The 24,180-nt window shown below is 42.5% G+C and overlaps 1 protein-coding gene across 6 annotated transcripts in view; it reads right to left on the bottom strand.

The window, feature by feature from the left end:
• PDE4DIP (phosphodiesterase 4D interacting protein) overlaps positions 1-24,180 on the bottom strand; it is a 1,524,691-nt gene that overhangs the window by 472,298 nt on the left and 1,028,213 nt on the right. For all 6 annotated transcript variants that reach the window (XM_078686955.1, XM_078686929.1, XM_078686947.1 and 3 more), the window contains one exon: positions 18,891-19,341. In XM_078686955.1, the coding sequence (XP_078543081.1) occupies positions 18,891-19,341 (451 nt within the window). The remainder of the gene's footprint in view (positions 1-18,890; positions 19,342-24,180) is intronic.

Raw genomic sequence — 24,180 nt, 5'->3', positions numbered from 1 at the left:
TCCGTAAGGGGAGACGGATCCAGAGCCTGCTGCAGGCTACTCGAGGCTCCGTGGAGTGTGCTGGTAACGATAGTTGTACGGAGCTTCAAGGGCTACAGACAGATGAAGATTGCACTGCTAAGGTGAGCGCAGAGCAGGGGGGCACGAGTCGTTCCGGCTCGCTTGGCCTCACCGAAAACAGGTCCAGGATTACGGAAGAAAGGTAAACTTGGCGCAAAAGCGAAGAACTGTCCTAAGGTACGAGAAGCTCTTACTGAGGGGGATACTGACCTCCCTTTAACAATTAAACATTTAAGGCTGGGTTTCACTGGAGGCATAAAGGGGAAGGGTTCTGAGTCTGATTTGTGTGTAAAACTCCAGATTGGGATACATGAAGGTAACAAGGAGAGAGTATCTCCATCAGATACAACTAAGGGCGCAAAACGTTGGATACAAGGGCTGGGTCACAGTTCTGTTGGGGTGGAAGTTAGAAATAAGAGTAAATCCTCCTCTTTTTTTAAGTGCTGAAGTTAAAGACAAGCGCTCAAAGGGGGGCAAGTCAGCAAAAGTCATTAAAGCTGCTATTTTGGGTTCAAGCACAAATGCGAAAATTACACCTTCTTTAAGATCTTATTTTAAGGTGGTTCCTCAAGTTCTTGACTTAGCGAAAGAGCTTCCACTGTCTGAGCTTAATATTCCCCATTCGCCAGCCCCGGTTTGGGCCCTTGCCCCTATGTCTCTATTTAACACAGAGGGCAATTTAACCGGTCAGGACAATATGCCTTCTGACAATATGGCTTCGGAGTTGAAAAATGGAATAGAAGCCGATAACAGGTCAGTGGATCAGGTGTACCAGAGTGATTTACAGCAACAGGTGGTTCAGGCTTCAAAGTCTCTAGAGCCTCTAGCTGACTTAGATCTATCAGACTCGGGGGATGTTTTTCAGGATGGATTGGCTTCATTGGCAATTGGCCCACATCGCGAGTCTATTTCTACTATTACTTCGGCTGAGATCTCACTACAATCCATGTTTGTATCTTTGTCTTTGGACATAAAAAAGGGGTTTGAGGTTTCCGCAGCCAACCAGTCAGAAATAAGGAACTTTTGTGAGTCCCTTGATAACAAGATTAATGGTCTCAACTCCAGGACTACGGCTTTAGAAGAAACTGTGGCAGGACTCTCATTATATCTAGACCAGGCCAAGACAGACATTGTGCACCTTAAAAAAGAAGATCTTGCCCTCTCTGAGAGAATGGAGACATTAGAGAACAATGCGAGACGCAACAATCTTCGAATCCTTAATGTCCCTGAAGAGAGTGAGGGCTCTGCTATAAAACAGTATATTATCACGCTCTTAAAAGATTCTCTACATCTTGAACAGACAGTGGAAAGTTTGAGTATGGATATCCAAAGAATCCATAGGGATCCTTTTAGGAAAAGTCAGCAGAGAACAAAACCTAGGAAAATCCTAGTCAACTTTCATACTTACACTATTAAGGAGATGATCCTTAGTCAGGCCCTTAAACAGAAGTCCTTGAGTGGAAAAGGCTACACTTTCCAAGTAAAGTCCGATCTCTCTAGGGTAACCCTCGATAAACTATCGGAGTTGGGGAGGAGATTAGATGCCTTTAAGCAGTTAGGTGCCTCCGCTCAGCTTAAGTTCCCAGCCGCATTAAAGATCATGTACAATAATAAAATGTACAACATAAGATCAGTTCAAACGGCAGATGAGTTGTTGTTGGCTTGGGGCAATAAGGATGGCTCATCAAGTTAGGCGGGGGGTTCCACTGACTTCCATAAATGGTTTGTACTCCTCTCATAGAAACAATAAAAAATAAATAAAAATATAGGCAAAAAAACAAAAGAACAAAAGGGATATTATGGATAGCAGTTGGAAGATCTAATTATTTCTAAATGAATTGCTGTTGTCTCTCTATTTCTTATTTTGGCTAGAGGAGCTGGGAGCATTAGTAAATTATATAATATAAGGTATGAAGAAGAGGCTCCCCACTCTGTTCTTTTCTTCTTCTTATAAGGCAGTGGGTAAACCCTTGGGGGAGGAAAGGGAAACAGAGGGAAAAAATAGAAGGAAGAAAAGATTTAAAAAAAAGAAATCCTGAATTCACTTAGATATCCTTTAGATACCTCTTAGATATCTCGGGCTCTCTGTAATTTTTTTGCTACGAGCGCTCGGATGGGGGCACTATCTTCTGGACACGTTCCGGATAGATAGGGCAAGGGTTTCCCAGGGGGGAGGGTGGGGTACTTTGGGTCACGGGTTAAGTGGGTGGGTGTTGCAGGGGAAAAAATTAAAAAAATTCCTCATTTCTTTCCTGGTGTTACCGGATTGTTTTTTTTTGCTTTAAGGTAATCTCTGGCTCGGTTGTGTTGATCTTGTGTGGTCTCCTCCCAGTTGAACATGGCATTCCTAGGGTGTTAGGAAAGTTGCGGCTTTTCTATGAATAGTCAGCGGATTCTTTCCTGGAATATCAATGGCCTCCGTACAAAGCCTAGAAGGGATAAGATCTTGCAATACCTTTGTGACTGTGATGTGCAGGTCATTGTTCTCCAGGAGACCCATTTGGCAGAACTAGAATTGCGTGATCTGGTAAAGAAGAATCTGTGGATTGATTTTTTTATCCCCACAACGCAATTAGCAAATAACAGAGGAGTTGCAATTCTGTTTAAAAAATCTTTAAAAGCCCGCTTGGTATCCAAATTAACAGATCAAGGTGATAGGTGGGCCATATCCACAGTTAGTATTCTAGGGGCACAAATCACTTTTGTTGGTTATTATGGCCCAAATGTGGATGATCCTTCTGTCTTGGATTCTGTTTTTTCTCATTTGCTTTCTTTTTCGGAACCTATTATATTTGCGGGCGATTTTAAAATATAAATATCGACATCAATCCAGGATTGACTATATTTTGATCAGTCAGTCATTGAAAAGTGTGATAAAAAACATTAATTACCTCCCCTCACATCTGTCGGATCATTCGGCAATATCAATGGTAATTACAGGCCTTCCCAAGCAGCCCCTAGAAGTTGGTCGTTTGATCGTTCACTGCTTTCAAAACAAGATGCAATCTCTTTTTTGGTAAATGAAAGCAAGTGTTTTTTGGACCTTAATATTGGCACTGCCACCCCAGTTTCAGTATGGGATTCTTTTAAGGCTTTTCTTAGGGGCCAACTTACTAGTAAGGTCTCTCATATGAGGAAGTTGTACAGAGAGGAGGTATTTTCAAGGGAGGCTGAAATAGGCAGGCTCCAAAGAAAAATTGACTTACAGTCATCTGTTTCGCCTATCTTATTGCAAGAGCTACAAGACAAGCTGGTTCGAGCCAAGGGAGATCTGGATTCCGTGCTAAAGGCACGTGTATTACAAAGATGGGAAGTTAGTAAAATCGCCCATTTTGAATACGGGGAAGGTGCAGGGAAACTCCTATCCTGGAAGTCTAAGACCGATCAGGTCCGGAACAATATTTCCTCACTTGCCCTTGATAATGTGGTTTATTCTTCGGATGAAGAAATTAGAACAATTTTTCGATCTTTATTTCAAAGCATATGCAAGGAGGATAAGGATATTAACCAAGATTTTATTGCGGATTGGCTAAACAAGACCTCTTTGCCATCATTGACTTCGGAGCAATCTGCGTCTTTAGATCAGGCGATTACACAGGATGAGGTCAAGAAAGCTATTATGAGTAGCAAGTCCGGGAAGGCGGCAGGCCCTGATGGCCTTCCTGCAGAGATTTATAGGCTTTTAGAGCAGGCAATTGTACCATTTTTGACCTCCCAATTTAATCAGATACTTCAGGACGGGATGTCACCTCCAACCTCCTGGGATAAAGCGTCAATAACTTTAATCCTAAAACCTGGTAAAGCAGCATCTTCGTGCGGGTCATATCGTCCAATTTCCATCTTAAATGCGGACTATAAAATCTTTGCTTTAATTTTGGCCAACAGGTTAGGTATGGATGCGGGTGACATTTTACATCAAGACCAGAGAGGTTTTGTTAGGGGTCGGCAACTCTTAGAATTGACTTACGATCTAATAGGGGCAATTGATATTGCATCATCTTCCGGTTTGCCCCTGGCAGTTCTTACGTTGGACGCTACCAAGGTCTTCGACAGGGTGAACTGGGCATACCTGTCGGGGGTCTTGGGTAAGTTCAATGTGGGAGCAGGATTTCGCCAAGCAGTAGGATTACTCTATCAAAATCCTTCAGCCTGTCTCTTGGTGAATGGAGTACTGACTGAACCTTTTAACATCACTAGGGGAACGCGTCAGGGCTGCCCTCTCTCCCCCCTCTTGTTCGATGTGTATATCGAACCCTTCGCCCAACGGTTGCGGGAGGATACTAACATCAAGCCTTTCAGGTATGGGGGATGGGAGAAAAGGGTGGCTCTGTACGCGGATGATATTCTGATTTTTACTTCAGATTTAAGTTCAGCACTCCCTTCTGTTATTAAACTAGCCATAGACTTCAGAGGGATCTCAGGATACGAGGTTAATTCCTCTAAAACTGAGATTATGACCTGGAACCATAATGATTTAGTTGTGGGGGCCCAGCCCAGCACAAAAATGCGATACTTGGGTATAGAAATCGTCCAAGATAATAATAAAATTGTTGAGACCAACTCCTCTGTTATAGCTAAAGAATGCCGGAGACTTATGAATTCCTGGTCATCATTGCCTTTGTCCATTCTGGGAAGGGTTGACCTTATAAAGATGACCATACTGCCGAAGATCACCTTTTTATTTAATACTATTCCTCTTTATTTTGAACCGTCACTTTTAAATAAACTACAGAGCGAAATCAATTATTTTATTTGGGCCCAGCGTAATTCTAGAATAGCCTGGAAAAAGCTGAGGCGCCGTAGACAGAAGGGGGGGCTAGCAGCCCCAGATCTCCAACTGTACGCATGGGCATTCCAACTCACCCATTCCCGCATGCTTTTGAAAACACCTATTAATATTGGGATTGGTTGTATGTTTAGTGCCATGCTTAGTGGGGCAAAGCTAGCACAGGATAGGTTTCTTTTTAAATTTGGGGAACCCAAATAAAAAAATAAAAAAAACTGAAGGTTGTGTAGGGTATGGCCAAAACTTGGACCAAGGTTAGAAGTTCCATTAAACTAGGATACTTCTCTAGTAAGGCTCCTTTGTGGGATTTACCAGGGGGCCCTAGTTGGCTCAAAGACAGCCTTGCTCTGCCTTTGAGAGAGGTCAGGCTTGAAGTCTGGGGTGACTTGTTTGTCGACGGGGTACTTATTGCCTGGGCTTCATTGAGCATTAAAATAGGCCCTAATCTGTCGAGGTTTAAATACCTACAGATAGCAAGTTGGGCTCATGCACAATCCACCGTCAAGTTTAGATCTCTACTAGGGTATGGTAACCATCTAGAATTGCAACTATTAGACAAAACTCTGGCAAAAAAGGAGACATCATTCTCGTACCACTTAATGTTGGAGGAGATTGACGGTGAATTCAAGCTGCCCGAAAAAATCTGGGGGAGAACTTTTCCAGACCATTATGTTGTGGAAAGCTTTTAGTTCAACTCTTTTCAGATATTATGGGAAATAGTTAACCCAGCGTGGCTTCGACGTAACCATCTTTTTTCCCTACACAGGGCCTACGACTCGCCGCAAAGGCTTTCAAAATTTTCTATAGATCAACCGGTTGCCTGTGCAAGGTGTGGGGCAATAGCGGCCACGGATTTACACATGTTCTATGAGTGTCCTCTTTTGTCTCAATTTTGGGGCTCTATTGGTATTGTACTTTCAACCTCCCGGGGTCACCAGATCATGATAAATCCTGTATTGGTAATTTTTGGAGATATGGAGGGGGTTATGGCTCTTCTAAATATCTTCTCTTTGATTCTATTCTTCTGGCCAGAAGAGAAATTTGTAGAAAATGGAAGGACCCTACACCACCATCCCTTTCTGACTGGCAGACATCGATGTTGCAGATCTCAAAACTTGATCTATTGAGACCAGGGAACGTAAACAAGAGAGCTTTTTGGCACCTTATGAAATGGAACTAACTTTAAACCACATAGGTTCCCCCCCCCCTGTTTGGTCCAATGATTACGCTGCTTCTGGTCCCCCTCGCTCCCTATCTCTGCTGGCATACCCTGACCTGTTGATTTCGATCTATTGGCAGGTATACCTGTGCAGCAAACCAGTGCCCTTATAGTTTCAGTCCTCATTGTCTACCCTGGTTGCACCGTTAAGGTCAAAACAGAAAGCGACACACTGCCTCAGATAACTGGATTAATGTCTAGTGGTTCGAAACAGCAATTGAAATCACCTGCTACTAATGTAATCCCCCTGTAAAGGTCAAGATACGAATCTAGAAGGGTGATAGTCTCTGAGGCTTTGCCCCCAGGCTTGCCCCTGGCATAGATGTTGAAGATATAGAGATCCCTAGATTTAGGGCATTGAATTTTAATTATTAAGATATTGCTGCTCTTAGAGTCCATCTGGCTGACGTGATAGCTATCATCCTGTCTGACCCAAGTGGTCAACCCCCCATCGGTCTACCCCTTGCGCTCGGAATGGCTGGATTATAAAAATTTAAGTAGCCTGGTCTATACATTGGCTCCACTTGCCAGGTTTCCTGGAGCAAGATGACACCATGTTTGTCTATGAATATTAACCAGTCATGGGATGTTAGCTTACTCTTCAGCCCTGCGATGTTCCATGATACCAGGGCTTGTTCAGTAGAGTCGGGGCTAGGTTTATCTTGTTGCCAACACCAACTAAGGCCAGGGATAGTGTTAGAGGTTGTTGGATCTAAAACTGGTCCAACGAATGGCCGTGAAATTAGGTTAGGACTATTTGTTCCTAGGAGATCTACCCTATTGTTGTCGATAATGTTAATAATAATTTTATGCTCTGTTGAGCCAATAGGCGGTAGAGCAATGACTTCACATCTCTGATCATGACCTATAAGTTCAACATTACCATACCCTCGTGACAAGCCTACCCCAGAGGTTTTGGGGTCTGTCAATAGGGACAGTCAGTCATTGGCATCCAATGAGCTAAGCACCTCGTATCTATTGGACACTATGATTGCACTGTCAGCGGTTCTTGGCGGGTTACATGTTAACCTGTCACTAATTGGCCCTTGATGTAAGTCAGGTCGATAGAAAAAACCCAATGGGAGGACGTTGCTACCCTCGTTACTGATCTAAAATAAACCGGACAAAAATTGGTGACCTAAAGCTGAGCACAACACAATCGCCCTCCATACTTTTTTGTGAACGCCCAACCCAAGCTACCCTTCTCACCATCTTAAATTCCCTGAAGAGGTGGTTTCCTAGCTCTGTTTTGGTATTCAGAAAATGGAGCACCTTATTCTTAAGAGAGGTCCAGTGCTCCTCTTCATAGTGTGAGGGTTTAGGTACATTAGCTAAGATGATGCTATACGGGGTCGCCTCAGGTGGTAGATGTAATACATCTCCCACTGGCAGGGCATTACTCCGACCCTGTGATCCCCCTGAAGGACCCTGTGGCCTGGCTTTACCCCTGTGTCCAAGTAATGTAGGATGATTCTGGCGTATTACCTCTGGGATTAGTGAGGGGCCTACCGACCCATTATGCGGGGAGCTATAGGAGATCTTTACTCCCTATTGGTTTGCCCTATGTCATGTCTATTACCCGTAGCAGTAGGTAAATATTTAAATATGTGCTGCTCTATTGAGCTTAGCCTTTGTTCGATTACATCTAGTTTCACCATGACAGGATTAATCAACGCTAGTAATCTTTCTTCAAGCTGTTTTAGAAAGTCCAGTGGAACCTGGAAAAAACTACAGCCAGGTCCTGTAGTCGATGGGTTACTACTATTCTCACCCCCTTGGAACCATCTAAACCCTTGGGCATCTCCATAGGCCCACCCCGTTTGTGAGCAACAGTCCTATTCTTTGCCTGCTTAGAAATCTGATGGCTCGATTTTTGGGCACTACACGCTTTTTTTTCTTGGACTGCTCTTTACCTTTAGGTAATTGAGTGGGCCTAAGTTACCTATTGCGTGTATGTGGCGGAGAGGGAAGCGGGGAAGGGGAAGGAGAGTTAGCCAATTTTGAAGCTTCGGAGATGGCCTGCTGTGGGTTAGGTGCTATAGCGTTGGGCTCTAGGTTAGAAACTTGTAATACAGGTGGATTTAACCCCTTCAGTGCTAATGACAAGGGTAACTCGTCATGGAGTTTCCATTGATTTCAATGGAAATTACATTGAGGGGCCAGAGGTGCCTTAGCAGCCAAGTGGTTAATGGTTCTAGAGAGAGCCTCCGCTCGGTGAGCTGAATCTCGTGTATTAACACGGACTCAGCCCTGGCGAGAAAGGCATCTAGTGTCCCTACTACTCCTACCCCGTTCCCCCGCTTACGAAGATTCTTACTCATAGTGTTAATGTAGTAATTTGCCAAGACTAAACCACAAAGGATAGAGCTTAGGTTAGAGCAGTTTCCCTCCTGCCCAAATTATGAAATATAATATTGGTAATATCCCCTTAAATCCAAAGTCATTAGCTTACTTTCAAGTCCAGATAAGATGTTGGGGGGGGTAGCCCAGCCCAGCCTCTGCCTGCCGCTGACGGGGGCGGACGGGCCCGCCCTTGGCCCGGGCTTGGCCCACGCAGCGCCCGCGCACGCCCGCGCGCGTCCCGCGCTGCGTTGGTCCTCCCGCAGATTTAAGTGCCTCCTGGCGCTAAACAGTGACACGTTCTTCCTGCGCCACTGGAGGCCTGTGGGATATGTAGCCCCCTACTTCCTCGGCGCAGCAGTGGCAGTGCAGGCAAATAGCGGCAACGGCCGCGAAAGCAGCAACGGACCCCCACCTATAGCAGCGGGCACCAACAGGGCAGCAGTCAGCAACCCGGTAGAGTCAAGGCACAATTATCAGCGCGTCCCGCGCTGCGTTGGTCCTCCCGCAGATTTAAGCGCCTCCTGGCGCTAAACAGTGACGCGTTTTTTCTGCGCCACTGGAGGCCTGTGGGATATGTAGTCCCCTTCTTCCTCGGCGCAGCAGTGGCAGTGCGGGCAAATAGTGGCAACGGCCGCGAAAGCAGCAACGGACCCCCACCTATAGCAGCGGGCACCAACAGGGCAGCAGTCATTAAGCAATCAAGTGGTGGAATGGACACTTGTAGCTACTCAACCATTGGTTGGCATGGATCACCCTCATAAACGCTATGTTTCTCGAATGCGGTGTATTTCTGTTCTCCGCCCCACATTAGCGTTACGGCATTGTCATCGGATGTCCAATATCGTGCTGTATGCCGACCTCAACCAGAGGCAACCTCAGGTTCTGGCAGCAGTGTCCAGAAAAAGAGAGGGAAAATGTGAAAAGAAGGTTTCTTAAAAAACAAGACTTAACCAAAACAGAACTTTAATAAGAAGAGGTTAGGTCTGTCATTAAAAGCAAACCGGTAGGGTCAAGGCACAATTATCAGCGTGTCCCCTAGACCTTCCTTTTATAATACTTATAAGACTGATTTCTATATGGCTGAGTCCAAACTAAGGTGGCATGGATGGCAAAAAATGATGGGTTGGGACGAGGCCTGAGCATTCCCCAGTGGCTGAGATTAATTAAAGCATTCCATGAATCACTGTTTTTTGATGCCGTAAAGGCTCATATTGCATGATGTATTATATTAAGGAAATACGACATATGGGTTTAAGGCTTACATGTCCTGGCATTGGAACACTTCTAAAGTAGTTTTTCACTGCTCAAAGGCTATCTTTCTCATAGACTAACACTGAGTTAGCTTATTACACTTGATAAATGATAACTTCAGTTGGGACCAGATGGGAAATGCTGCTTACCCTTCACTAAATTGTAATTTAAAACCTCTTTGGTGGTAAGGTCGGACTTTAATTTATAATTTTGAAAATGCCACTTTTAGAAAGTTGCAATGTTTCTGCCCAACCCAACTATAGCTTTCTGCTAGTGTCCTGGGTCACATGACGTTGAATTGTTCTCCTGCTGTGTATTGTGTATTGCTACCAGACATTGAGACAAAAAAGGACTAGATGTGTCTTCCTGACAGGATAGCCGGTGAGGAGTTGTGCCCCGCCCTGATTAAACTTCTATGGGCCTAGCCATCAGCACACACAAAGGAACCTGAACCCCAGGCTTGCTCTTGCCTTGTTCACTCTAGACAGTTTGGAGCTAAAACCAAAGGGAATGGGAATAATTGACCAGAACCAGTTTGGGGAGTAAACCAGGGATTTCCTCCCACACAATTGCTGGCTCCAGGTATAAATGTGACATGACAGGTTTTCACATCATAACACCACTCGACCTTCTGAAGATTCAGAAGAAGGACTGTCCTGCTATCTGAAGAAAGAAGATTGGACCTGCTTGCCTTGAACCCAGGCTTCCCATAAGTGACTCCAAGGGTACTTGTGGCCTAATGCTGGACAAGGAGACCAGCTTAAGCCATTTTGAATATACCATCTGCGGGAACCATTTAAATGAGATTATCTTTACCTGCGATCTGGGCTTTGCGAACAGAATTGGCTGTAGCGATGTCCCATTTCGTCCAACGTTTAATGGTAGAGGTGCATATACTACCATAGACTTTGTACTGATATCAGCTAGATATGGTGGGGAGGTTCAAGCGTCCAATACCTTAGATAACCCTGTAAGTGATCACTTCCCCTTAAGTCTGGAGATTGTAAAACTAGGTAAAGATCTGCCCAATAAATGTGTACCAAGTAAGCAAGTACGGAACATAGCCCTTAGTCGGCAGAACGGCTACACTGAAATGGAGTAAAGTAGTACCAGAAGATTTCTTCATTACATTAATTAAGAAATGTAATTTTTAGCATTAAAGCCTGTCTTGATGAAAATGCGGATGATACGGTTGTTGTGACAAATTTTGGAATTATTGCTGAACATATTAAGAACAGTCTTTGGGTAGAGACAAACATTTTTAAGGAGAACCCTTCGAGTTGGTTTGATACAGTTTGTACTAAGAGTTATACCAAATTTAAGCTCGCCTTAAAGGCCCATATCAGAGATACTAATCTCATACGGGAGTTAAGGAAGAAGTATAAGAAAAACCTTAAGATGAGGAAAGATACCATCAAAAAGGAAGCATGGGACGCATTGGGTGAGGCATCCCAGAACAAAGATTCGGCGGCTTTCTGGAAAGTAGTAAACGCGCCTCTTTTTTTTGACAAAACAAAAGCCAGGGTAGAGATAGCTATTTCTTTTGTGCCAAAAGTGATCAGGACCAAGTTGAGACTGAGGACATCATGAGGATTGAAATAGCACAGAATAGGACCAAATTGGAATTGGGTATTGCTCTGAGTGAAATAAATTTGAGCATAAGAGATAGCGATGGAGGCAAAGCCCCAGGCCCCGATGGCGTTCCAGTTGATCTCTATAAGAGCAACATGGATCTTTGGGGCCCACTGCTTACCCAACTTTTCAATGCATCCTGCTCCCATGGTTTATTATCCTCATGGTGTAAGTCAATAATCGTCCCTATATATAAAAAGGGTGATAGATTGAGCTGCAAATGCGATCGCCCTATCTCTCTTTTGGACTCTACCATTAAGATCTTTGGCCGAGTAATTTTAAATAGATTGCAATCCTGGGCTGATGAACGTTTAATAATCAGCGATCTTCAATATGGCTTCAGGAAAGGTCTAGGCACCATTTACCAGTGTCTTAATTTGCACATACTATTAGAAAAATACGCCAAAGCCAAGGGTGGTCGCATGTTTTGAACTTTTGTTGACTTAACGTCAGCTTTTGACTGCGTCACTTTTTCTGAATTATGGCTGGCCCTTCGGAACTTAGGAGTAGAGGAAAACATAATTCATTTTCTTAGGGTACTCTACTCAGGGGCTACAGCTCGGGTTAGGTATGGAAAAAATGGTGAATGTACTGATTTATTCACCATTGCGAGAGGAGTGCGGCAAGGCTGCGTCCTCGCTCCTTTTCTATTTACAATATATATCAACGATCTTGAAAAAACATTGCTAGAGGAGTGCAGGGACATACCGCTTGTTGGGAAAAGGTCTGTTCCGGCGCTCCTATATGCTGATGATGCAGTCTTGATGGCCAGGACACCGTTGGCCATGCAAAAGGTGGTTAACACTTTCACAGGCTTTATGAACAACTTAGACCTGAAAATAAACTGCACGAAAACCTTCAGTATGACATATGGCTTTGGGCATCATAAGAAGGATAAAACAATATATGTTGGCTCAAGACCACTTGAGCACACCCCCACTTTCCCATACCTTGGCGTACTGTTTGACCGAACAGGATGATGGAATGATGCAATACAAACTAGAACACTACTTTTTTGCAAATCGATCGAGGCCTTGAAACCTTTAGTAGAAGGATGGGCACAAAACACCAATTGAGGAGCTTTTGGCTGTGTATAGAGCAATCTGTGTGGCAGTTGCCACATATGGTGCAGGGGTATGGGGATATGTAAATACAAAACCACTACAGGTGGTGAAGAACAACTTCCTAAAATTCCTCTTAGCAGTACCAGACAGTGTTTCAACTTATGTTAGTCACGCTGAGCTAGGGGTGCCTTATTTAGAAGATATCATCAAGGTTGCTCCGGTTCTTCTGTAGCACAGGATCTGGTCAACTGAGCAATGCGCGTTCAATCGTTTTATTTTAAGGGACACCATGAGCCTAAAAAACGTTGGTAAGGTGGCGTGGTTAACCTTTGTAAGGATGTTTCTTTCAAACATAGGACATAGGGAATATTATGATGACCCCACTAGTGTGTGCGACGTTTCCAGGAAAATCCTCAAAGGTGTTTGCATGAGGCACCTGAGCGACCTTAGAACAAATGCAGAAATGTCAAAGAAAACTGTGGTCGCACATCAATTAATAATTACCTCTGATTACATGCAACCCTATATTAGATTAAAAATGAGCGATTTCGAAAGGTTTTTATTGACGCGTTTTAGACTAAACTTGTTATACAGATCCCTCAGTTTCCCTGCTATGAATATTTGGTCTAAACAACTTATCAAGTGCCCCTGTGATGATATGTCTGAGCAGTCAGACATTCATATCCTCTTTTTCTGTAGATTTTATACTAACCCCAGGAAAAGATGGATCGTGCCCCTGTTGAAGATTATGGAATGTAATCAGTGTCGCTCTGCATTTTTAGAACTACAAAAAATTGGATAATATTTTAGCTGTTGCATCTTTGTCTGTATATTTTAAATTTGCTTTTAGATTTCGGAAAACGATCACTTAAATGAATTGAATCAAGATGGACATATTTTATTTTTGTCTTAATCTAATTGTGTTATTTCTTTTTAAAGGACATTTATGAAATGTGATGTTTTATCCGTACTTTTATGGTTGTTTTTATCTGATAACCGAATAAAGTTAAACTTGACTTGACTTGACTCCAAGGGTCAGTTTGCTGACCTCCTGTTTGAGCTACAGGGATACAACAAGCTTCCAGAGTCCTGTCCTGCAACTGCCCAGCTGACCAGCACCAACTGGATCTGCAAGGACCCGCCTGAGCCCTGTCTCTGGCCTCTGCAGGAGTAAGTCCTGATCCACAAGAAGTGACCCCCAGGTAATGGATCCTTGGCTGGCATTAGAGTACACTCCTATTTGGAAAAGAGAGGGGCCCCTTAAAACCAAAGGGGATAGGGTACTTACAGAGTGAACAAACAAAGTTCCCCTTGGGTAAATTCCTTAACAGAGTAGAACCTATCTAAAGTAACATTCGCCCTAATGCACTCTGATTCTCATTCATCACTCCCCACACATTTCAGGATTGGGCCATATATAATAGGGAAACCACTGTGACACTAAGTATGAAAAAAATATATGACATATATTTATTATTCACATTACAGAATTTCTCAATAAAAACATGGGAATAACCCGTAAAACAATGCAGTTGATATCACAAAAGTTCATAAAAACACAATACATTTAAAATATTTATCACAATGTGCTAGTGCTAGATCTTGATACACAAGCCGCCCATTGGGCATTGGTGCAAAAATGCTAAATATAGATTGCTTAACTCCATGCCCTCAAAATGATAATATGACGGATGTGTAAATCGTTAAGACTGAGTTGTTCTGTCTAGCTCTTGTTTTTTCACTGTTTTTATATTTTCATGCACATTGTGATAAATATTTTAAAGGTATTGTGTTTTAATTAACTTTTGTGATATCAACTGCATTGTTTGACTGGTTATTCCCATGTTTTTATTGAGAAATTCTGTAATGTGAATAATAAATATATGTCATATATTTTTTAATACTTAGTGTCACAGTGGTTTCCCTATTACATATGTCCCAATCCTGAAATGTGTGGAGAGTGATGAATGAGAATAAGAGTGCATTAGGGCGAATGTTTCTTTAGATAGGTTGTTAAGGAATTTACTCAAGGGGAACCTCTTTTGTTCACTTAATTAGAGTACACTCCTTCTGAAGAAAAGATGAAAAGACAGACATTTTGGGGTTCTTTACACCACGAAATGACCACTTCACGACAAGAATCAACCACAAGCAGCGACCGAAAACCTAAAGCTTCTTTGAGGCCTGCTCTTTGCACTGACAGTGACTGTCCACAATGACTGCCAAGCAAGGCTCCAGTTAGACCAGTAGGCTTTGACCACCAACCCGAAGCTGCAGTGACAACCGGCACTCGCACTACAGCAGCAACCCTCCGTGACACCTAAACCTTGCTCCAACAACTTCCTCCTCATGTCCCCCACAAATGCGAAGAGTAGTTCCTCACTCAGACTTGAGAAGGTAACTCTACAGCAGGATGAACATGGTCCTTGTATCTGAACCGTCCTCCATCACTGTCAGCCTGTACTGTGACTTTACCCCAATCCAGCTAATAATTTAAATACTTTACTGTATTTTTCAAAGGTAGTTTGGTATTTTTATTGTGCATTGTTTTCACTTTATTACTGTTTGCATGCTGCATAAATACTTTACACATTGCCTCTAAGTTAAGCCTGCCTGCTGGTGTGCCAAGCTACGAGAGGGATAGGCATAGGTTTATTTAGTGGTTTTTGTCATCCACCCTAACAAGGATTATGCTCATTATTTGAGTGGAGCTTCCACATCTCTCAGCTACTAATCCAGTTTCCTACATTGCTTAATTGTAAATAAAGCTCTTTCTGCTTTCTTGGTATGAAGAGCATTAATTTTGTACCCAAGTTGACTTTGCTTCCTATTTCTACACCACATCATTTAATCATTTAAGTAAGCGTTCTGTTTCTGCATCAAGGGCCATATGTATCAAGCACTAATGCGTTCGCAAATGCCAAAATTCGCAGAATTGCGGTGTTTGCGAATGCATTAGTGCAAAATGGTATGTGTCAAAAAATCTGCGTGCAAAATAAGGAATCGCAAAATGTGCAATTCCTTATTTTGCGATTGCATTTAAGGAATCGCAAATTTTACGATTCCTTAAATGCAATGTATGAAGCATTAAAAAAATGCAAATTGGCCTTAAGGAATCGCAAATTACCACCAACTTCAAGTTGGTAGTAATTTGCGAATTCCTTGAAAAATGCACCTTTTTGCATTTTTCAAAGTGCAATGTGAGGCACATACATGCCCTTAGGGCATGTATGTGCGCCACATGTGCACCCATGCTGATTTAAGGGGTGCAACAGGGTGTCCTTTGGACAACCCTGTACCCTTGAAATTATTCTCAATTTGCGATTCTCAAATTGCGAATCGCAAATTGAGAATAACTTCCCATTCATTCCTATGGGCCTCCTGGCCCATAGAAATAAATGGGAAAGTATTCCTTAATTGCGATTCGCAATTTGCTAATCGCAATTAAGGAATACCAAGATATCGCAAAAAATTGCGATTTTGTACATACATCCCTATTTTCAATTCTCAAATAGCGATTTCTATAAAAACGCTATTTGAGAATCGCAAATCAAGTTGATGATACATATGGCCCCAAGACTTTTAGCCCTTTTTCCTCAATTTTATTTTTTCATTTCTTCCTGTTTATTATTGTGGATGGCTTTTTTTTATCAGTTTTCTTCTCAGAAGGAAGTGTTCATTGATTCAAACATGATCCTTATATCCCTCACAGACCCTACATTGAATTCCCAAGGGTTCTAAATCCGCAAAGTCCTAACTTTTCAGGGTGATTAAGCAGTAAGGGATGTAGTCCTCACTGAGTATTTTTCACAAGGACTGTTAGGGGGCCATAGTCAGGGACTGATATGCAATGAATCAATTTGTTCTTGAAACACAATTAGCAAGTCAACATAATTCATGTGTGTGCCGCGTCATAGTTGGTGACCTCATTACACTGACTACATTGTTTACTTCTGGATTCCTTTGACCATCGGGTTTACCACGTAAACGGAGCTATCGGTAATTAATTTACAGGAACCGCTTTTTGATGTCTCCATGATTAGCGACCGTAGACCTTCTTGCCAGTAACTATTAGCTACCTATTAGATTGAGACCTTACATTTGTGCTATACAGAGAATTAGAACTTGTATGCTTTGATTTGGAGCCACCCGAGATGAAGCTTGCACAAAGATTAGTTTTATTTGTCGTTTCAAGAGCCTACTACCTTCGATTTCTTGATCAGCACTACATTATCTACATGAATTATTGTCCTGATGATGACCCTCAGTAATTGGGGTCGAAATGCAATTGACAAGTGAGGCAGCGAAAATGTGTTTATTTTGACTTACTACATGATTATATCAATTCTTTACCTTATCGTTGTACTCATGTACTATGATCTATTTCTTTGAAATCTTTATATTTATGTTGCTTTTTCTTTGTTTTTTTCTTTGTTTCACATGCGCCATTCGCAAGCACTGGTTCACTCTCACTAAGTGTTCATTTTGTTATTTCACTGCACCTATTGTTGAGTAATGTTGATGCTGCTTTTCATTACTTTGTTCTTTAAGACATATATGTACACTCAGAAATATATTTGGGACTTCCTTTGGTGTTCTTATTAATTAACTGTGGACATATTTGTGCACTAATACCTGTTAAGATACCTTTGCAGATTTTATAGATTACCCCAGTCGCAACTGGGACTATGGGTTCCTTTGTTGCGTATTTTGTGTGAGGCTATCAATTGCGGCATTGGCAGATCGGTTCACAGATGAGTTATTAAACAGAAAACAATAATTGTGTGAAAAAGAACTACTATGGAATTGGTCAAATGTAAGTCTATACCAGTAGGGATTAACAATCTCTAAATATACACCATAACCCTACCTGTTTTCATTCTTTCACAAGCAATACTTGAATTTACATTTACAGTTTGCACACTAGTATAACTTTTGTCCAGGTGTGAGTCTATAGATGTTAAAGTCTCCTGCTATACATAAATTGCACCTTTCCCCATTCAGTATTTCAAATTCATGAGGGAAAAAATGGTACGTTATTGTTAGGAAGATGCAAAAGATTATAATTTAGTTTCTTGTGTAGCAGAAAGCAAAGTCCTTATATTTTCTCAATAAACATTCCATCTGCCTCTTTTTTATTTTGGGGGCTCCCTCATTCTCCAAATGAGTTTTTTGTATCACTTCTATATCAGATTTACTTTGATGAAATGTTTTATTTTCCTATGCTTAACAGAGTAAGTAACACTAATGATGTTGTTTGAAGAAATTTGGAGAGTCATTTTTTCCAAACTCACTCTTTCATTGTAACATGTACTGTATAGGGATAAAGTACTTTCTGCCAAATATTATAAGGAAATTACATGTCACTGAGGAGCTCCATAACCATATAGAAGAACAAGGCTAAAGGCTCAGTTCCAAGGTGACTTGCAATATCCTTATGATGTACGTCAGAGGGTACTTTATCCCATATAATACATGGTCACACTATCATCTTTCCCACAAGCCACTTACAATCTTGGTGTGAGCTCTTTCATATGAAAGAGTAAGCATGTTTGCAAACATGAAGAATACAAATAAAACCTCTAGTGCGAAATTAAAAACATCAAAAACCTGTGCTATATTTGTTGCAAACAGATATGAGAAACACTAAGAAATAGAAGTCAGTTAAAAGAAAGCTGCAGTAGCTCGGAAAGTGTAGCAACATGCAGAAAGATTCTAGCTTTTCTTTATCTAAGGAGTGCAATATGTAAAACTTTTATCTGCTTGTCATGGTAAGCTATGAGACTAGAGCAGAAAAAAAGCAATATTCCATTTGTTGCCTTTTAATAGCTGCTTTTATTATGCTCAGCTACAGGCATTGTGAAGTCAGAACTCAACTGTAATAACCTTATAACAGTAGAGTTGTGATATCATTTCTTTATAATCAGTGATTTGGTGTGCCACAAATCGCTGATAATAATGAAATAGTGAATACATTGATTTAAACATCATATGAGCAACTATGGAGTGCTGATCAAGGCAAGGTTTGGACGAAACATGTAATGCAGACTGTGAATAAACAAAGCAAAGAATTTGGCAAGAAGTAATGGTGTCTGTGTCCCTACATTTACTGGAGGGGAATTGACGGGAAAGGAGAGAAAGTGATCTATATACCTATATTGACAAGGACGTTTTTTTTCCAAGGCAAATCTAAAAATGGGGCCTACCCAAAGTGACATGTGGGAGTTAGCTGTAACTTTCGATGATAATAAGGATATTCTGCAATTTAGCCAGTGCTGCTATATTCTGGAAGATATTGATACTAATGCTGTCCATTCTACTGTTTGATTCATAATGCCTTCTGCATAATCATACACATTCAGTGACTGAGCAAGGTGTCCTATAAAATACATGGAAAATGAGTTTGTCCTGTGATTGGCTGGTTAAAGACATAACTATTTGGGCTGCATTGGATCCCTTACATTCCTGGACCCCTACTGCCACTAAACTAATTTCACAAATAAAGGCTACACCCAATGACTATTAACGGCCTTACCTGGTTGATGAACTTGTAAGAAAAGGGCTCTTCTTGTATATATGACTGGCCTAGCAGATCCCCTATATCCAGGGGCGACGGTCTGCTGCAGTGCCTCTTTGCGGTATCCTCTCGGAATTTCCCCTCAAGAGCGGAACGTTTCATTGGAATTGAGACTTTCTCTGCCTTCAGCCTCTCAATCTCCTTGGCCATGCTGACAATCAGCTCTGGGTTGAACTTCATTTCACCTGCCTTGGAATTCAAAACCAGCTGCTCTTTTAAAAGATGAATAATCCTGTCAGCATATCTCATCTTCCCATGTAGCCTTCTGATCTCTGCCCGAAGACCGTCTTCTTTTAGGCCTCCATCCTGCTTCACTTTCTCCATCTCATTCCCACACCATCCTGACATTGCTTCTCCTATCGGTTCCTTTAGCTCCTTGACTTCCAAGTGCAAATGCTGCAATGTATTGCTGTGTTGAGATCAGAGAAACTCAATTAACATTTTTTCACAATGCAATGCCCAAAGGAGTATAGTGACATTTACATTATATCTTTTAATCTGTGTAACTAATAAACCAATTGAACATAACTTGTATCAGAATGAATTTATAACTGAATTATATATTTAAGTGATTAATTTCATATTATTATATATGATTCAAGTAAGATAATATAATAACAATCATTTAACGGATGTTGCACTGCAATGTATAGTCTATCACGATACCAAATAATAAAAAACAGAGGTTAGAATTTGAAATTCAAATATAATCGAAAAGGAGAAACGCCTGCTACTTATGAATATACCTCATATAAACATGGTAGAAATGCTAAAAAATATACCATAGCAAGCTTAAAATGGAAGAGAAAGATCAACTTGACTCATGGATCAAGTTGTCAGTACCTTTCATTGGCCAAACAAAATCAATAAAACATTTGTATTCTCCCAAATTACATGTCTTTTTTAAAAGGTACCACTTGAACGAGGATACTGCAATGCTTAAATTATTATGAACTCATTTGCACGGATAATGAAAATGTGTTTATGTAGCCAAGAAAAAAAATGGTGGATGATTCTGCCATATTTACTATTTGTTGTTGGGATAGAGCAATCCCAAAAACTAATGGTTCCAGAAAAATGAGTAGAGAAGAACTGTCTGTGTTTTCACCTGCGGTTGAGGATTTGGGTATATTATATGTCGGGTCTAGTGGCTTAGTGGAATAATGTGTCCACTCTAGGAGCCTGTGTTTGGAATCATGGTCACAGGTGCACATCCTGGTGGGTCCACTCAGCCTTTTTATTCTTCAGAGGCCGATAAAAGGAGTATTATAGAGTTGGGTAACAAGAAACATCTGTTATTCAGCGCCAAGACACCATTCTGGGTGAATGTCCACTTTACAAATACACCTGGGGACAGATGTACAACCGTTTTTAGCAAACGCAAATGGAAAGTCGGGCCATTTGTGACCGCTAAAAAGGGTTGTAGTATGTACAAACCCTATTTTGCGAGTCGTTAACCTATTACCGACTCCCCAAAAAAGGTTTACGAGTCCCTATTAGGAAGGGGCATGCCAAGGGCGTCCCTTCCTAATGGCGAGTCGCAGAGGGCTGTACAATTGTTTTGCAACCGCATTTCGCAATTTACCACCTACTTCAAGTAGGTGGTAAGCCAGTCGCAAGGTGGAAGGAGTCTTCAGGGGATCCCCTCTCCTTTGTGAATGTATGCAAATATATCTTTTAAGAGCGGGTATCGCTACAAGGATCATCACCTGTGCTTAAAAAATGAGAAGAAAACTTTTAATTTTTTTCTTTTACACCCAACTCGTTTTACTTTCAGGAAAGTGAGCTACATTTGGAAAACATTGTTGCTTTATTTAACAAGCCAACACAGACATGGTAGTCTGCTGTCCCAATCAGACCACCATCTCTGTGAATGTAGCCCGTTCCCAATGGGTCGGAAATTGCGACCTGCCTCATAAATATTGAAGAGGCAGGTCATTTGCGACCTCATTTGGAATCGCTATATGTGTCTGAGTCACAATCCGCATTGTGAGTCGCAAATTGCGAGATGCAAAAAGTGCCAATTTGCAACCTGCAAAACAGAATGATCGTGCATCTGGCACGGTATGATATTTGGTATGGCTGTGCAGCCTTTCCTTGTAATTAACTCGCAAAACTGTCTCGGGTCCAGTCAGGCTCATTTGTCAAACCTGGAGCTCAACCCTTGGTGACTGCAAGCACAAAACTAATCATATGAACTAGTATAAAGCATTTAATAGTTCAGAAAATTGTAATAAGAAATCCAGACTACAAGATAGAATTCTGACAACAACTTATAAAAATAGATAATATTTTTGTGGATTTTTAGAGACCAAGATGAGCAAACTCCACCAGAGAGTTCTGAAGGTACAAATTTTTAAAGAAAACTTCTCAGGTTCATGGAAAACAAGCACTGGCAACCACAAAATGTGTAAACTTCTGAAATGTTTGTAAGAGTTAAGTTTAACTACTCCAGCCCGGCTTGGGTGACCAAATTAATCAGGGAGAATGTCTGGGGTGGGGGGGGGGCAATAATGAGTATTTGGACAGTTACCTGGCAACCAAAGTGTTTTTCAGTCCAGTTCCAAATTTCACAGTACAACCGCATAGGCTTCAATGGAGTGGTCCTGATAATGCAGATGCAGTAGATGGAAGATGCTCAAGGACTTCTCTGAGTGCTGTGTGGCTGATGGGGATACCTTGGTAGTATTGCCTCAGTCCACGGGTCAGATGGAGCGACTTTGGCCACAGAGGTGAAAGTCCCTCGAAGTCCTCTTTAAGACAGTAGAAGGCCAGCTGCGGCTGGGCTACTGGTCTCTGTACACAAAGGTCCCAAAGATATCCTTTGGTTGTGGCTGGTGTCCCTCCTTTGGGACCAATCTCGACTTAGACTACACTCCTGGGTTTGGCTGGCTCTGGTGCAACTTTTGTTCATGGAGGATCGGTCTCTTAGCACTCCCAGCAGCAGTCAGTGATGATTCCCCAGAAAAGGCTACTGACTTGCCGAGTTTGGCTACTTCAGCTTTGGAGGCCCTGGGGCTGATCCCAGGGGCTCAGTTGACTGACCCTTGCAGGCACTTCTTTGGTTCAGAGCTTGGGAATGATTTATCTCCAAGCCAGGCGCCACAGACACATTCCTCTCTCAGCTAGCCCTAGGTGTGGCAGGTGCAGGCCAGCAGACGGTGCAGCCTCTCTTTGCCAAGTCCAGGGCACAGCAGGGCAATTCTTCTTCGGTCCTTGTTCCAGTTCCAACACGAGTCAAGGTTCAGGGTGCCATATTTATCCCTAGAAAGTGCCCTGGGGGGTGATGTGGTCCCTTGCCAATGAGCTACTAGGTACCCTCCCTCTTGATGTTGCCTTTCCGACTATGTGTGGCATCTAGCATTCCCAGAGTGCCCTATTCTGCCCATTTTCAAGATGTCAGGACCCTTCCGCAAATGTTAAGAGCTTTGGAGCCCACCATTAAGGTGTGGTTACGGGTGCGGTATACATCTACGGGAAAACCGGTTTGGGCACTGGTCTCATCTCACTGTTCCTCCTGCCAGCCTGTCTACCTGAACAAAGCCCCTCAAGAGTGTGATCGGCATTTACCCACCAAAGGTGGCTTCACCTTTGAAGCTCCCCTTTTAGGCATACACCCCGAGTGGTTTCCTGTGAAGGGGAGGTAACATCGCACCCTGCAGCAGGCTCCTATTGTTCCTAAGCCTGGGAGTTGTTCAAACTACTCGCCAGTCGGGCAGAAAACTGTCTGGTGGCCAGTGATCATGTGAGGCCACTGGAAAAACTGGGTCACAGAGTGTCAACCTTTTAAAAGTTGCATTTTTTTAACATTGACATAATAATAATAATAATAATAATAATAATAATAATAATAATAATACTAAGTGAGCTTGTAAAGCGCCTGGTTACACTCACTAGTGTGTCCCAGCGCTGCAGATAATCGCCCTGTCTCTAGCAGTAACTCTGAGAAGGTTAAGTGGCGAGACCTATATACGGAAGAGAAAGGTCTTTCGTTTTTTCCAGAAGAACTTTTCTGATGGTTCCATCCGGAGAGCAGGAGGGAGGGCATTCCATTCTTAGCGGCTAGGTAGCGGAAGGATCGGCCACCCATTCTCATTCTCTTAATTACTGGGATCTTAACTTGTCCTGTCCCCCGGGACCGCAAGGCCCAGGTAGGAGTGTAGGGGGACTTTAGACTATTTAGGTAGCTAGGTCCATTTCCCTGCATGATGCGTTGGCTAACAAATATGGCCTTAAAAAGGATTCTCTCCCTCACCGGGAGCGCAGTGTAGGGCAGTGAGGGCCTTCTTAGAGGAAGCTCTCCTGGGGAGCATCAGAACAAGGCAGGCTGCTGCATTCTGAATACATTGAAGTCTCTGAACACTCTTACCACTGGCTACTAAGTATAGACCGTTCCCATAGTCCAGGCGGGAAGTCACCAATGCTTGGACTAGAGTTTTCCTGGTGGCTACGGGGAGCACATCTAAGATCTTCCGAAGGCCTTTCATTATTCCGAAGCACTTTCCGCCACCATCCTGGTGTGGTGATCAAATGAGAGCTTAGAATCCAGCCACATCCAAAACCTGGTTACTGGGAGTGGGGGTGGGGCCCAGAGACTGCGGCCGTCACATTGATGACCATATCGAAGGAGCTTTACCCATGATCAGGACCTTTGTCTTACTGCCATTTAACTTTAATTAGTTGTTTGACATCCAGACTGCCAACTCCTGTAAACAGGTGGAGAAATTGGTGGCTGCCTCTTCGTGGGATTGAAATAGAGACACCACTAGTTGCGTGTCATCTGCATATGACACAACACTAATGCCGTATTTCACAATAATATCTGCCAGAGGGGCCATATAAAGATTAAAAAGAGTTGGGCTAAGTATAGATCCCTGGGGGACCCCTTGAGCCAGCCCAATGCTCTTAGAATAATATGGTCTTTGGGACACTTGGAAGCTTCTGTCCTGTAAGAAGGATCTTAGCTGCTTCAGGGCTAGATTATCCAGCCCTCCTTTCTTGAGGTGCTGTAGGAGTAATGGGTGGGCGACGGTGTTGAATGCGGTGCTGAGGTCCAGCAGGACCAACGCCACCGTCTTCCCTTCGTCATTACATTACATTCGACTTGAGCATCAAGATGGGTTTAATGCCACAATCAATTTAATACCTTACAGTACCCATCTCAGTAGTCCCATTCAGAAGTTAGCCAGGCTGAGTGGTAAGCTGGTAACTCTGTGTCAGCCAATGGGGCTACTAACTTTCCCACAGC

This window comes from Lissotriton helveticus, chromosome 1_1, assembly GCF_964261635.1.
Source record: "Lissotriton helveticus chromosome 1_1, aLisHel1.1, whole genome shotgun sequence".
In the NCBI taxonomy this organism is placed as follows: domain Eukaryota; kingdom Metazoa; phylum Chordata; class Amphibia; order Caudata; family Salamandridae; genus Lissotriton; species Lissotriton helveticus.
Note: the sequence above shows the minus strand (reverse complement) of the source record. Positions and strands in the feature narration are given on the sequence as shown.